The 13,045-nt window shown below is 37.8% G+C and overlaps 1 protein-coding gene across 1 annotated transcript in view; it reads right to left on the bottom strand.

The window, feature by feature from the left end:
• Positions 1-3,110: 3,110 nt before the first annotated feature.
• The window catches only part of LOC124405241, a 63,187-nt gene continuing 53,252 nt past the window's right edge, over positions 3,111-13,045 (bottom strand). The window contains exons 9-12 of the mRNA XM_046879972.1: positions 11,349-11,564; positions 10,761-10,888; positions 10,506-10,641; positions 3,111-3,446 (exon numbers count right to left, since the gene is read on the bottom strand). Of these exons, the coding sequence (XP_046735928.1) occupies positions 3,162-3,446; positions 10,506-10,641; positions 10,761-10,888; positions 11,349-11,564 (765 nt within the window). The 3' untranslated portion in view covers positions 3,111-3,161. The remainder of the gene's footprint in view (positions 3,447-10,505; positions 10,642-10,760; positions 10,889-11,348; positions 11,565-13,045) is intronic.

Here is a 13,045-nt window from a genome sequence, read left to right as displayed (position 1 = left end):
AAAGATAAAGAGAACTAGAAACAATTAAGCATATTCTATGTATATTAACATTTCACAGTCGATCCTGTAATTTTACAATCTAGACTGGATTCCTAATTAATCACATTCAGCAGCTATATTTCTGTCCAGCGAAAAGGTGAGCGTTTTCTAAAAATAAACAGTATGATCATTTTATCGATCGTTAGCAAATTATATCGCAGTAACAATTTTCGTATGAATTGAGTGTTAACAAAATATGGGCATACATTGAAGGCTATGAAGCTTCAACAATAAAAATTGATACGAATAAGAAAAATTCAGTTCCAATCTGATGTAGGTTTTTATGAGAACTAGGTGTGGCACACAAAATCAAGCTCCCGGCTCGCAGATTGATAAAACACAACATTGTAGGCATACGGCTCCTGGCATAATCGCATTATAGTACAACGTACTTTACCACGCGGGAAAGATTACACTCTAGTATTTGACGAACATGTCCCTCGGAACACCTATGTAATAATTATCGTGACTTCTGTAACGAATAAAAAATATCCTAGACGATATAGTTTCCTGTATTTCAATCCACGTAAATATTGAAGATATGTATCAGGATGTTTCAGAAATAAATAATTTGGGATTTTCCACTACGGCACCCCCCAAAATAGTTTTTTTAGGTGAAAAAAAAGGATCTGTAAAAAGATGAGTGTTTTACGTTATGTGTAAAATCGTGCTCGTTTAATTTTTCACATTTGTAAATGTTTTCAAATTGATGAAGTATGATGAATATTTTTTTTTATAGCTTACATCAATCATAATATCAATTTACGTCACATTAAAGATCTACACTTATAATATTGTATCTTCAATTGATGTTTGAGAAGTGTATCTGATAACTTTTTGATTATTAATTTAATTGCATAAAATAGTTGCAATTCAACATGAACTCTTAATTTAGGGGAATAAAATCACTGGTTGACATATTATTGTGTTATGGATCATGATTTTTGGGTTGAACATAAATGTCAGGAAGGAAATAATGCTTGAGGTGCTACAACATGTTTCGTCAGTTATTAAAAAAAAATGTGATAAAAAGTGAAAAATCAAATGAGTGCAATCTTTCGCATAACGTAGATCGCTCATCTCTTGACATAATCTTTCTTTCAACCTAAACCAACTTTTTAGAGGGTGCCACGGTAAAAAATTGAAGATTATTTTTCCTGAAACACTCTAATATGTATATCAGACGTTCAAGTTACTACATTTTGAGACTCTATTTTCAATAGCCAAATACTCGTAATCACTTGATTCTTTTGTACATACGTACAATAGTGAAATTCTGAAGATTCCGATTACAGTTCTTAAAAACGCGTTAATTTTCAAGGGCGAAATAAAATTCATGTGCTCATTTTTCAGGCTAATTTTTCAAAAAAACTTTCCCGTTCCTCGTTCTTGATTACCGGGCAACTATAATACGAAAAATTCTAAATGCATTTATTACAGTCCGAAGAGCTGTACCCAAAATTTTCAACCCATATCATAAATCTACGAAGCACTCAACCACCCTTACGTAGGGAAGGACAGGTACGATTAACTTACGTTGGTTAGACTAGCGCATTCTTCAAAGTCGATTGGGCTAAACGCCTACTTTCCGCGTACCGAACTCACAACTCAGTTGTCAGTTGCCATCGATTTACCACCATAGACAGTTCATCAATTCCTCTTGAACCATCACCGCTAAACTTCTTGCTGGGGCATGTGCGAGTAGACTTTTCGCTTGGGTAGAATATACATATACCTCGACAACCAATTATTCAATTCGATTAAAGTTTATTCTATTTGAACGTATGTAGATCAAGTTGCATTCACATTTTGGTTTTATTGGAATTCATTAATAGGAAGCATTGTCATTAGCGATAAGGTCCATCGCTAATTTCACTCTACAGATTTACTTCAAACTTGCAGACTGCATTCGTGGATAGTTTATTCTCTTTGTTACGATTTGAGCTATTTCAAATTCGTTTTTTCGTTAACTAAATAGCAATCATGTGCAGTTAAAATTCGATTTTTGTACAAAATTTAATATGATCGTTTCAAAAGAGTTGAAACGTGACAATAAGAAGCTGTCCAAGAATACTGGCTCCATATTTAGAGTCAATCAATCAAGCTGTTTTAGAGTTAACGTGGATATCTCAAAATATGCCACCGAGCGAAATGATTGATGTTATTTTTAAGGTCATGCAGTACTCATACCTTTACCAACCGAGCAAATTCACCCGTTTTCTTACTATATTGAATAAACATACGAACGGAAAGGGTTCGAATTCCGACGGCGCATCGGATAAGATATGCATTTTCTGGCTCCTGGAATGTGGGACATGTGAGAACAGTAACACGTGTCAAAAAATCACAAATTTTTTTGATGATTTTTGGGATATCTGCAACTTTGGTGAATTCCGTAACAAAAAAGCGATGTACAGTCGAAATTTGAACCCTTCCCGTTTGTTCGTTTATTTAATATAGAAAGAAAATGGGTGAGTTTACTCGGTCGGTAAAGGTAGGACTTGTACATGCCCTTAATAACGCTGCTTCCTGTCGACCAACTTCACTTTTCTTACTATACGTAAACCAAATGAATTCCAATCGAATCGAGTGATTGCAGTATGTCAGTAGATAAATTCCCAAGGCTCACCCATTTTTTTTTTTGCGGTCTAGTTGTAAGTACCACATTGTTGATTGTAACTGCATCATAACCGGATGATCAAGAAGGAAGAGGATGAAGGGCGTTGGCGCTATAATAATAGGCATAAAGATAATTGCAGCTTTCACGGAGAGCATTTCTGGAAAAAAAGGTGATGGGATCGCAAATCACGAAGTCTCACAAAATATCCATAACAAAAGGGACGGATATTTTTATTGGTTGAAGGGCTTGGTAGATACGATTGCAGCTACTCGCAGATCTGGAAGTTTGCGAGGGATCCGTACGCTGAATCATATCGATTGCAAAACTGGGAAAATGTTTAATAGTTTTTATTTTTTCTATGAACACTAGAGTGCTGGTTCAATACATTTATTGCAGCAAAAAAATCAGAAGGTTGAGAACATGTGCGGAAATCCTGCACGATGGAACCTTTCATGGCCTTCGGAAATTGATAGTTATATCAGGACCTCCAGCAAGAATCTATCTACATACGAGTTGTGTGCGTGGCGGAATTCAAAGTCGCCTGTGCTTGCAGGGGTTGATAACCAGAGCGGACGCTCATTCTGACCCGGTTCGAATTTTGCGAATGCCTCCATGATTCCGATCTCGAGCCATGTTTGTTTGCGGACGTGGCATTCGACTGTCCAAGTAACAGAGTGATCAGCTTATCCAACGCAGCCAGGTCCTCCGTTACGTTACCGTTATGCCCAATAGCCGATGTCTGCTGACTACCCCCCGACGTGCCGTAAGCCCCAAGTTTCTGAGTCATCTGAAATGTTGAAAATGCCGTTACCGACAGGGTAATCTTTTAAAAACATAGCCACAATAGTTAGACATAGAGATACTATTATGAGCCATATCTTGTATGTCACATGTTGTTTTAGTCTATGGTAGTATCCGCTTTTTGTCGCGCCTTTTTTATTCGCAGTGTGACGCGACGCCAAGTTTTTCCTTTGTTACCCTAAACAAAAATTTACGTTAAACGTATTCGTGAGAGTTCCTTTTTGTTCCCCATCTCTCTAACGTGAAACATGCGATGTCTGTTACATTTTTTAAAATCTTTTCTCCTTACCCTATTTGTAAGAGCAAACAGGTTTGCAAGACATTGCAATTGGTTCCAGTGTCAACCCGTGTTTGTTTTCTATTTAACTGGAGGAATATGGTCTTTCAGATACTCGAACCAATTTGACCGATGAAACTTACGACAAGTATGTACCAATTTTGTCGCGAAGTGAATCATTGGTAAGCTTCGGAAGTTTCACATTGACTTGAATCTAATTTCAATTGAGAGTTCGAGAGAAATAAAACTAATAAGGCAAGTATCAGACCTCCAGATTACATACTCTACTGAAACTTTAGGTGTTTTTTTTGGTCCAACATATGGAGCCACTGATGTCTAGTTAATTTACAAATGCTCAAGATGCTGAAAATTCGTAGTTTCTTGCCTAGTGCTGTAAAATGATGTACATGTATATCCGTTTACACTTAAATTTATGATATCGCATTATTTAAACTTCATTGAAGAGTAATGAGAATTATTACTTCCGCCAAAGATACACTACAGATTTCATTTATTACGGTGTTTCATGTGTGAAACTGATTATTCAATGAATTGTCACGGGATATAAGTGAGGCCTGTTAGATGAGACTACATATCATAGGCTGCATATGGGACTTTCTTTTACAAACCGAACACCTTTCTGACCGACACAGTTTTATTTGGCTGAATTTTTTTTTTGCGGTCTCTATATTGAAAGAAAGAGGTACATATTCAAAGATCTTCTTTCACGTATTTTGGAAAACAGAGGGGATCGAAACTTTAAGAACCTGGAATTTTTTCCGAAAGACGGTAAGCCTAAATGATGTTTGTTATGTTTGATAACTCAATTGATAACGAAGATAGAAGAAAAATAAATATTTCTTTGTTACTTCTCCGTAAAAATGTTGAGGTTTGTATAAGTAATAAATCAACGTCCACGTGATATTCAAACAACCAATTAATTTGTATAATTATAAAAATCTGATAGCGGATTGCCTAACGAATTGCGCCAATTCTTTAATATTTATAGTACACCGGGCTCGGGTCTTACTTTTAGTAGTCCGCAAAATCAGGAAACGAGTCAATTCAATTCATTGTCCAAGATAATGCTCCACATTGAACCACTAATGCTCCCCTAAAAAATTCCTCGTGCTTATCCAATTGGCGCAGGAAATAGCGAGGAGTCAATTTTCCAATCAATCACCGAAAAAAGGGCGTGAATCGCTTTAATGTCTGTTATTTTCGCAACCCTTAACCGTCGAAATTTCCTTGCATTCACAAAAGAACGCTTCATTACACAGATGTCTTTCTTTATCCTTTTCGGAGATAATCAATCCCACTCTGTGGGTTTTTGTGTGGGTAGCTTATTATGCCTCTCGTCTATCCAACCTTCAGTTGTCGCGTGCCTTATGGAACGAACTGCGTAACTTCGGCCTCGCTGCATCCCACTCCAGTGACTGGGGCGGATTCTCGAACGATGATCTCAACAAACACTTTGCACTCGTCTCACAGTGTCCTGCCGCCTCTAATGAAGTTTCTGACTTCGTTGCCAATTTGCCTCCCCCTGTCTACGACGACACACTCTTCTATTTTAAGGATATTAGTCCTGCATCACTCTCACCTGCTCTTGCTCATTTTTCGTCGCAGTCCAGGGGAGTGGATGATCCTTCACTGCGCAACATCCGGGACGCACTGCCGGCCATTTTTTCCCATCTACTGGTCCTCTTCAACAACTCGCTGAATTCTACTGTTTTCCCTGCTGAATGGAAAAAAGCAAGAGTCATCCCCTTGCTGAAGGTCAAAGTGCCGTCCTCACTTCAACAGTTCCGTCCTATAGCAAACCTGTGCCTTCTCTCAAAGGTATTAGAACGAATCATACTGGAACAGCTGACCACCTATCTTGAGGATCGTTCTCTTCTGGACCCGTACCAGTCGGGTTTTCGGCTGAGATATAATACTCAATCCGCCCTCCTGAAGCTGACGGAGGATGTTCGACACGGTATTGATCATCGTCAAGTCACTGTTCTTGTACTGTTCGACTTCACCAAGGCTTTTGACACCATCTCGCTTTACGCTGATGACCTGCAGGTCTACCTCCAATGCGCGTTTGATGAGCTCCCTGCCGCTATTGCGCGCCTAAACGCCAATGTTGACGCTGTTCTGGGCTGGTCCGTAGCCAACGCCATTCAATTGAATGCCTCCAAAACCCAGGCAATAATAATTGGTAGCTCCCCTTTCATCAAGAGACTTGGTGATTTCGAACCTCCTCAACTTGTTTTGAACGGTGTCCCTATTCCGTATTCATCACCTGTCCGAAATCTAGGTCTTCTGATTGACAGTAAACTCACCTGGACGGCTCACATCGATGCCTTAGCTAACCGAGTGCACTTCACTCTTTGCCAGCTATCAGCTTCCCATCGCCTGCTTTCCACTCAGCTTCAGAAACTGCTTGTTAGGTCATTAATTTTTCCTATTATTGATTACTGCTGTGTCGCCTTTAACGACCTATCTGGCGTCCAAAACACGCTCTACAGCGGCTTCTGAACTCGTGTGTTCGTTTCGTTTCTGGTTTGGCGCGAGACGAACACATCACTCCTTTTCGTCACGATTTGGGTTGGCTCTCTGGCAGAGATCGAAGACTATATTTTCTGGACTGCCTCCTCCACCTGATCTTTCATTCTGGTGTTCCTGCCTACCTAAGGGAGCTCTTCAAGGCCCGTGATGTGCATGCGCCTGGTTCCTCTCGGCTGATTAGGGGTGAATATCTCGTACCACGCTTCTCCACTGAGACCATTTGCAGGTCATTCTCTGTTGTAGGAGTTTATCTCTGGAACTCACTCCCGATGACGCTGCGGGAGACGCGTTCGTTATCCGCTTTCAAGGTGGCCTTCCACCAGCACCTTTTTGCGACCGAGTCTCTTCGAGACTAGGGATGACCATCGCCTCTCTGTTCGTCGTCTTCTCGCTCTATTTCCTAGTTTTTAGTTCTTAGTTTGTACATGTTAATTTAATTTTAAGCCTGCTGCCTGCCTACCTTGGTGACTGTATTTCTCTTGTCTTGCTTGACGCATGTATGTCTTGTAAATGTATCGGCAAGCTTATCCAACATTGTTATGGATAAAATAAACTTCTATCTATCTATCTATCTATCTGTCAGATAGTCTCAAGTGTTACTTAAGTGGGAGTAAGGCGTATCCTACCTCAGCGTTCCTTCGCCCAGTTCCTGGTACTCGCTATTTGTTCATTTTTAAGGTATAATATTGGGGACTGCTATCTATCTCTACGTGATTTTTATCAAGAGGGGTGGAACTGATTGTTATAAGAACATGAGAATGTAATATAACATATCACGTACTAACTGTTGCTCAAGCGGCTGGAGAAAAATCTCGAAGGTGACGAGCACTGCATGCTTGAACTGAAATAAAGGCGCGATGGAATAAAATGACATGAATGGAATCAACAAGGCACGCTGGGGCGTAATGCATGTATCGATAGGTCTTTGAAACGGCTCATGATTATATTTCAGATTACCCGGGTATACGCGGTTGCTATCCACAATGGAGAACTCCCATTTTTGGCTTGATCTAACCACCCATCCATGGGTTGTGTGCTGAATTCCAGTAATCAACCCAAGCAGCACACCAGTTCATATTTCGAATATTAAGTGACTGCTTGAAGCAGGCATAAAGGGCATCAAGAAAAAATTTTACTTGAAGACTGGCCAAAAGTCAGCCTGATGGTGACTGATTGTCTTGGATGTTTAGTAACGATGAATAAGAATACCGATGAGGTTAACACTGTGTCAACTTATTGTTAGGCTTATGTCCACGAACAACTTCAAGCACGTTAAGTGCACGAGAAACTCAGAAAAAAAATAGATATCGTACAATAATCACCATTGTGTACATCAAAGAATAGGAAAATTCTGCTGGTTATGAAAATTTCAAAGTTTATTTGAATAATTTGCTGCCAATGACGAGTCAATTTGCAAAGAACTCACATCCTATTAACTGTGAATTAAAAATCTACTGGTCATTGCTAATCTTATGAGTGGCATAAAGTCAACTACACTTGTGGAAAAAAATCAATGGGTCTCCCCATTTTGGCCAAAACAGGTTCAACCATGAAACGCTTAAACTTTACGTGAAAAAAATCTGTTCATCGCGTATGACCGCACGAGCCACAGGTTCACTTTACAAATTTGACACGAAGCTGAATCCATCTCAAATCATGCGGGCCAGCGGAGGTCATATTGCATAATTACTCGTAACTGAAGTATGTTCTTCCTCGCCCAAAATAGGTGGACAAGTGTATTCTATTATTATTCAAAGAAATTTTTGACGCCCGATAACGGTTTTTTAGAATTACAAGACGAGCATGGGGTTTTTCTGATATGTAACGTAAAATTTCTAAAAAATAACCGTCAATTCGTAAATTTGGAGCTTTTTTAAATATTCTTCTTTTGGAATAAGTATAATCTTACACTCCGTCGAATTAGATATTATGGAACAGGTGCCACAGTGAGGGGTGCAATGATTGGACAGCCACGGGTTACACTTTTATAATCATAGTATTTATTGAAAAACACCAAAAAGAGAATGTTAATTAGAAAGATTAGAGCGATGTGGGTCGTACAAAACTGCAGTAAACAATAGACGCCGGACGCGAGAGCGAAAAACGATATGTGAGTAATATCTAAGAAGACGCGAGAGGGCAGCACTTTACGTTCACAATTCCGTGAATCGCCATGCGGCGCGAGTTATGAACTTTAACTGCATTCTCCAATAGATATTAAATTCCTAAAAATATGCAAAAGTGCAAAACACATAGCGTTTTGATAAAAACACAAATGGTTGTTTCTCTGAAAAATCCACTTTCGATTTTTCTGAAAATTAGGTATCTTTTGGTGAGGAGTATACACTATGCAGGGTGAGTTTTCTCCGGCGCCGAACGAGAGGCTTATCACTGCCGATATCCCGCCTCTGGCTTCATCACAGTGAACTTGCTTCATCACTGTAATGGAAAACTAGTACTTACGTTCGGCCGTCCAACAATATCTCGCTTGACAAGGCTAAGTATCGACGGCTTAACGTAAGAGCTAGTTTTTCATATAATGTGATGAAGCAAGAGGCGGGGCATAGTGATAAGCCCCTCGCTCGTTCGGAGCCGGATAAAACTCATCCTGTATACCCTATGATCGGTAATATCAACTTATTTTCCGAATTATTGATTTTTTCTATTATTTCATTTGGAAGTCGTATTTACATGGTTAGATATGCTCCCGAGTAGTATAAGGAATGAGAATTCCGCCTTCATTGAATATAACTCAATTCTTCATTTCCAGGCTGATACAAATTCCTGCGAAAATAATATAATCTCAGTTTTTGAATTTCGTGGGACCTTTTTTCAATCGATTTGTTACTTAGGACAGTATAAGAAATTTATTTTTCATCCCAAATATTTTTGAGCAAACACGGGAGGCCTACATTTATTTTATTTTATCATTCTTTCCAATTCTGCAAAATCAAACACTTTTTTCATTCTTTTCATACATTATAATTGATATGAATATAAAAATAATGCAAAAAAATTAAAACGGATGTTTTATTTTGAAGAATCTGAAAGAATGATAAAATAAAATAATTATAGCTATCAAATGTAGGCCTCTCGTGTTTGTGAAAAAATATTTGAGTTGAAAAATAAATTTCACATGCAATACCAGATACCAAGTCGATTAAAAAGGCTTCTACGAAAGTCAAAAACTGATAAAATATTATTTTTACAGGAATTCGCCACTGCCGGGAAATGAAGAATTAAATCATATTCAATGGAAGAGGACTTCTTATCCCTCAGAATAAATGATAATAAATCGATATTGCGATTCATATAGGGTATATAGTGTATATTGCCTACCAAAACATTCTAAATTTTCAGAATCGAGAGTGGGCTTTTCCAGAAAAATGACTTTTTGGTTTTCTTTAAAATCACTATATTTTTTGCAATTTTGCTAATTTTTTGGATTACGGTATCTGATTCAACAAAGTGTGAGATTCTACGTATTCTAAAACAGGAATTTTCACAAAAGCTCCAAAATAACGAAATTGGCGGTTATTTTTCTCAAATTATACGTTAAATATCAGAAAAAATCCACATGTACCTGAAAATCTTAAAAAATCATAATTGGGCGTCAAAGATTTATTTGGGTGATAATAAAATATACGTCTACACTCATTTTAGGCGAGGAAGATCGTACTTCAGTTACAAGCAATTATGGAATATACCCTCCGCTGGCCTGCATGATTTGATATGGATTCAAGCTTGAGTGACTTAAAGACAGGATTACTCGAGAAAAGATGCGTTTAAACTAAGTCTGGAAAGTGAAGCTTCAAGTCAAGATTTTCAGCTTCAAAATCGTTTTCAACTCAACTTTTGAACTTGCAATCTACGCAAATTTACAATTTTTCCAAGTCAGACCTTTTTTCGGCAAAAAAAAGGGACGACTCGTTAATTTTTTCCACTGATAGATTTTCTTCATTTATGCTTTCTTGTCCACCTCAAATTAAGATACTCGATTTTTTTACCAGTAATAAGTCAAATATGAGGCGACTGTGTGTTATTTTCGAAACAATGAGCAGCCCTGAACCAGTATATTCACTGTCTAGTTTTTTCTGATGTAAACGTAAAAAATTTCTGAAAATGAGTTGGATAAGATAACTGTCAACGCGTCTAAATCCCTGGTTCGGAAAAAATAACCACATGACAAACTGGTGACATTTTCCATTCGCTTACCTCTTCAGGCGCGTATTGTCCGTAACTGAAGCGTTGGACGTTTCGGAATGTTTTGTCGTCCATAGCCTCTTGAACTGCTTCAGTTAGAGCATGTTCCAAGGAGCGTTGCTTTGTGGGGCTAAAACCGTCGTAGTAGCTGCAGAATTAATGAAAATAATAAGTATGTGGTAATTGTCTCTTGTCTGCAGTGTAAGAAATATTGAGCTCGAGAGTTTGAGCCAAAATTGTTTGTACAATAACGATATTTTATATCACCTTGAATTCAGCGATGAATAATTATTTGTATCCCGGGAAATATTTTCACCACGGACAAGTCGGATATCGTGTTCCCAGAATCTGCGCAATTCGGGCGTCGATGTGTAGGGCGCAGCGACTTCTTTGATCTAAAAATAACAGCAAGAATGGTCCAATTTAACCTTTGAGAATTATGCAAAAAAAGTGGAAAATCGATTTGAAATTAATTTGAATCGAGGTGAAAATTAACCTCAAGTTCCACACGATTTTTTTTTTACCGTAAGTTCGGTCCGAAGATGAATTCAGTCACTTTTCTTCAAATGTAAAAGCACTTGGTTTTAATTGTTAGTCAGATGTTACTAAGCGTTTTTAAGGTTTTCTTAAAACCCTAAGCTTATTAATCAAGCATCGGAAGTAATTAGGAATGAAATTTTCAGAAAAATTTGTGTGGTAGTACGATTTACAGATTGATCATTTTATCTCTTTATCCTTCTGCGGGAGTCAACCAGCAAATAATAAAAATAGAATTATTAATGGTACTGCAGCATATCATTTAGTGCATTCGAGATAAGAATGAATAATCGTTATTCAATTAACGCTATATTATACCTTCAAGACAATAATTGCAGTGATGAAGATGCATATAACGTTGACGAAGGTCAGACAAGCGCTAATTATCCCATTGCAGAAGAATTCCAGCGGCAGATACTCCGTGTAGACATAGACATAAGAAGAGTTGAAGTCGGTGTATGACTCTCCCTTGATGTGCGGTATTTTAACGGGTTTGTATATCAGCCATATGCATCCTAGTGCCCAAAAGAGTCCCTACGAGAAAAAATTTGCTGGGTCTGCTGAGTTGTTTGCGTGCTTTTTTGCAGGAGTGTAACGGTATATCTAATTATAGGATGGAACCTTTATACTATAGATGTTGTTATGTCATTGTGAACGTTGATGCTTTGGAACATGATTGATCCATCAATAATTTTAAAGGATTTTGCCGACAGACTGACGGGTGGAGTGAGATAAAAAATAAACGTTTATGTTTAACTCGAAATGTCAAGGTACTTATTACATATCTGAATTCGAAATTTGTAATTCAAAATGACAGATGCAAAACAGCCGAGGAAAATACAAGAAGTTGGTTGATTTGAATGAAACGTTCTTAAGAATACTAATAACGTAGCGTAAGATTTTATTCTATAAATTCTTTATTTCAATGATCAATACAGCATAAAGGTTCGAGTAATAATTCATGACGGTCAATTAATTTGATTTGTAAATTGTTATATGTGATTCACAACAAATTTATAGTTTGACGTTTAGATTAAACTTGTACAATTTAAAAATGTCTTCTGATCTTTTATTGTACCTGTTTGGGATGATTTTATAAAATTAATCTCTATCGATTGTTCACTCAGAGCTTTGCGGATGATTCCCCAAAATTCGTGAGTTTGAGTTCAGATTCGTAATTAGTGATCCCAAGATCCCCTATTTACGAACTTGAGTCAATCAGAGTTGGGGCACAATTCATGTCCGAAATTATTTTACCTATTTTTCATGTACGATACCGCAACGGGCTTGGTAGACTGTTGAAAATGTTTGTTGAAAAACTAAAATTGTAATGAAAATTTTATCCTCTTACGGAAGAGTAAACTTGCTTTACTTTTTTAGGTATTCTTTGAAAACTAATCTTTTGAATTTACTGTAATATTGCCTTAAATTTACTACGTTTTAGTCCCGTAATTTCAATAAATCGCGGTATTATTTTTACAATTATCGATGACGCTGAAATAAGCCGCAGGTTTCAGCCGCCAGACGCTCAAGCCCAGGGACGAATAGGCGCCTGGGGCCCACGAAAAAGTAATTTTAATTCCGCCTTCCTGCGAACTTCTAGTGATGTCATTACTTGAATATGTATGACAAGTTGTAGAAATCAACAGATGATCAGTCATCAGGACCAAGGAATTATTTGTTATTGGTTGATTTTCCGTCTATTCATTTTCCAATTTACATGTTTTCTCATCAAAGTTATACCAGTATGTTTGGGGTTGAAAACTGGACATTTTACATTAGTACCAATTTTTTCATACTTTTCCGAAACGTCGATCGCAGTGCGAAACTTGAAAATTCGACTTTTTATTGCCTTGAGTGGGTTTATCATTTTCTTTCGGGGCTAAAACTCCGCCTCCCCTCATGAAACTTTCACGTCCGTGTCACGGGTTAAAAACGATACATTTCCGAATTCTTAAAATAATTTTTACACTTTTCTGAGTTTCGGCCGCAGCTCGCTATATACATATTATGAA

The sequence above is a fragment of the Diprion similis genome, chromosome 4, assembly GCF_021155765.1.
Source record: "Diprion similis isolate iyDipSimi1 chromosome 4, iyDipSimi1.1, whole genome shotgun sequence".
NCBI lineage: Eukaryota > Metazoa > Arthropoda > Insecta > Hymenoptera > Diprionidae > Diprion > Diprion similis.
The sequence above is the reverse complement of the archived record's forward strand: the minus strand, read 5'-3'. Positions and strand labels throughout refer to the sequence as shown.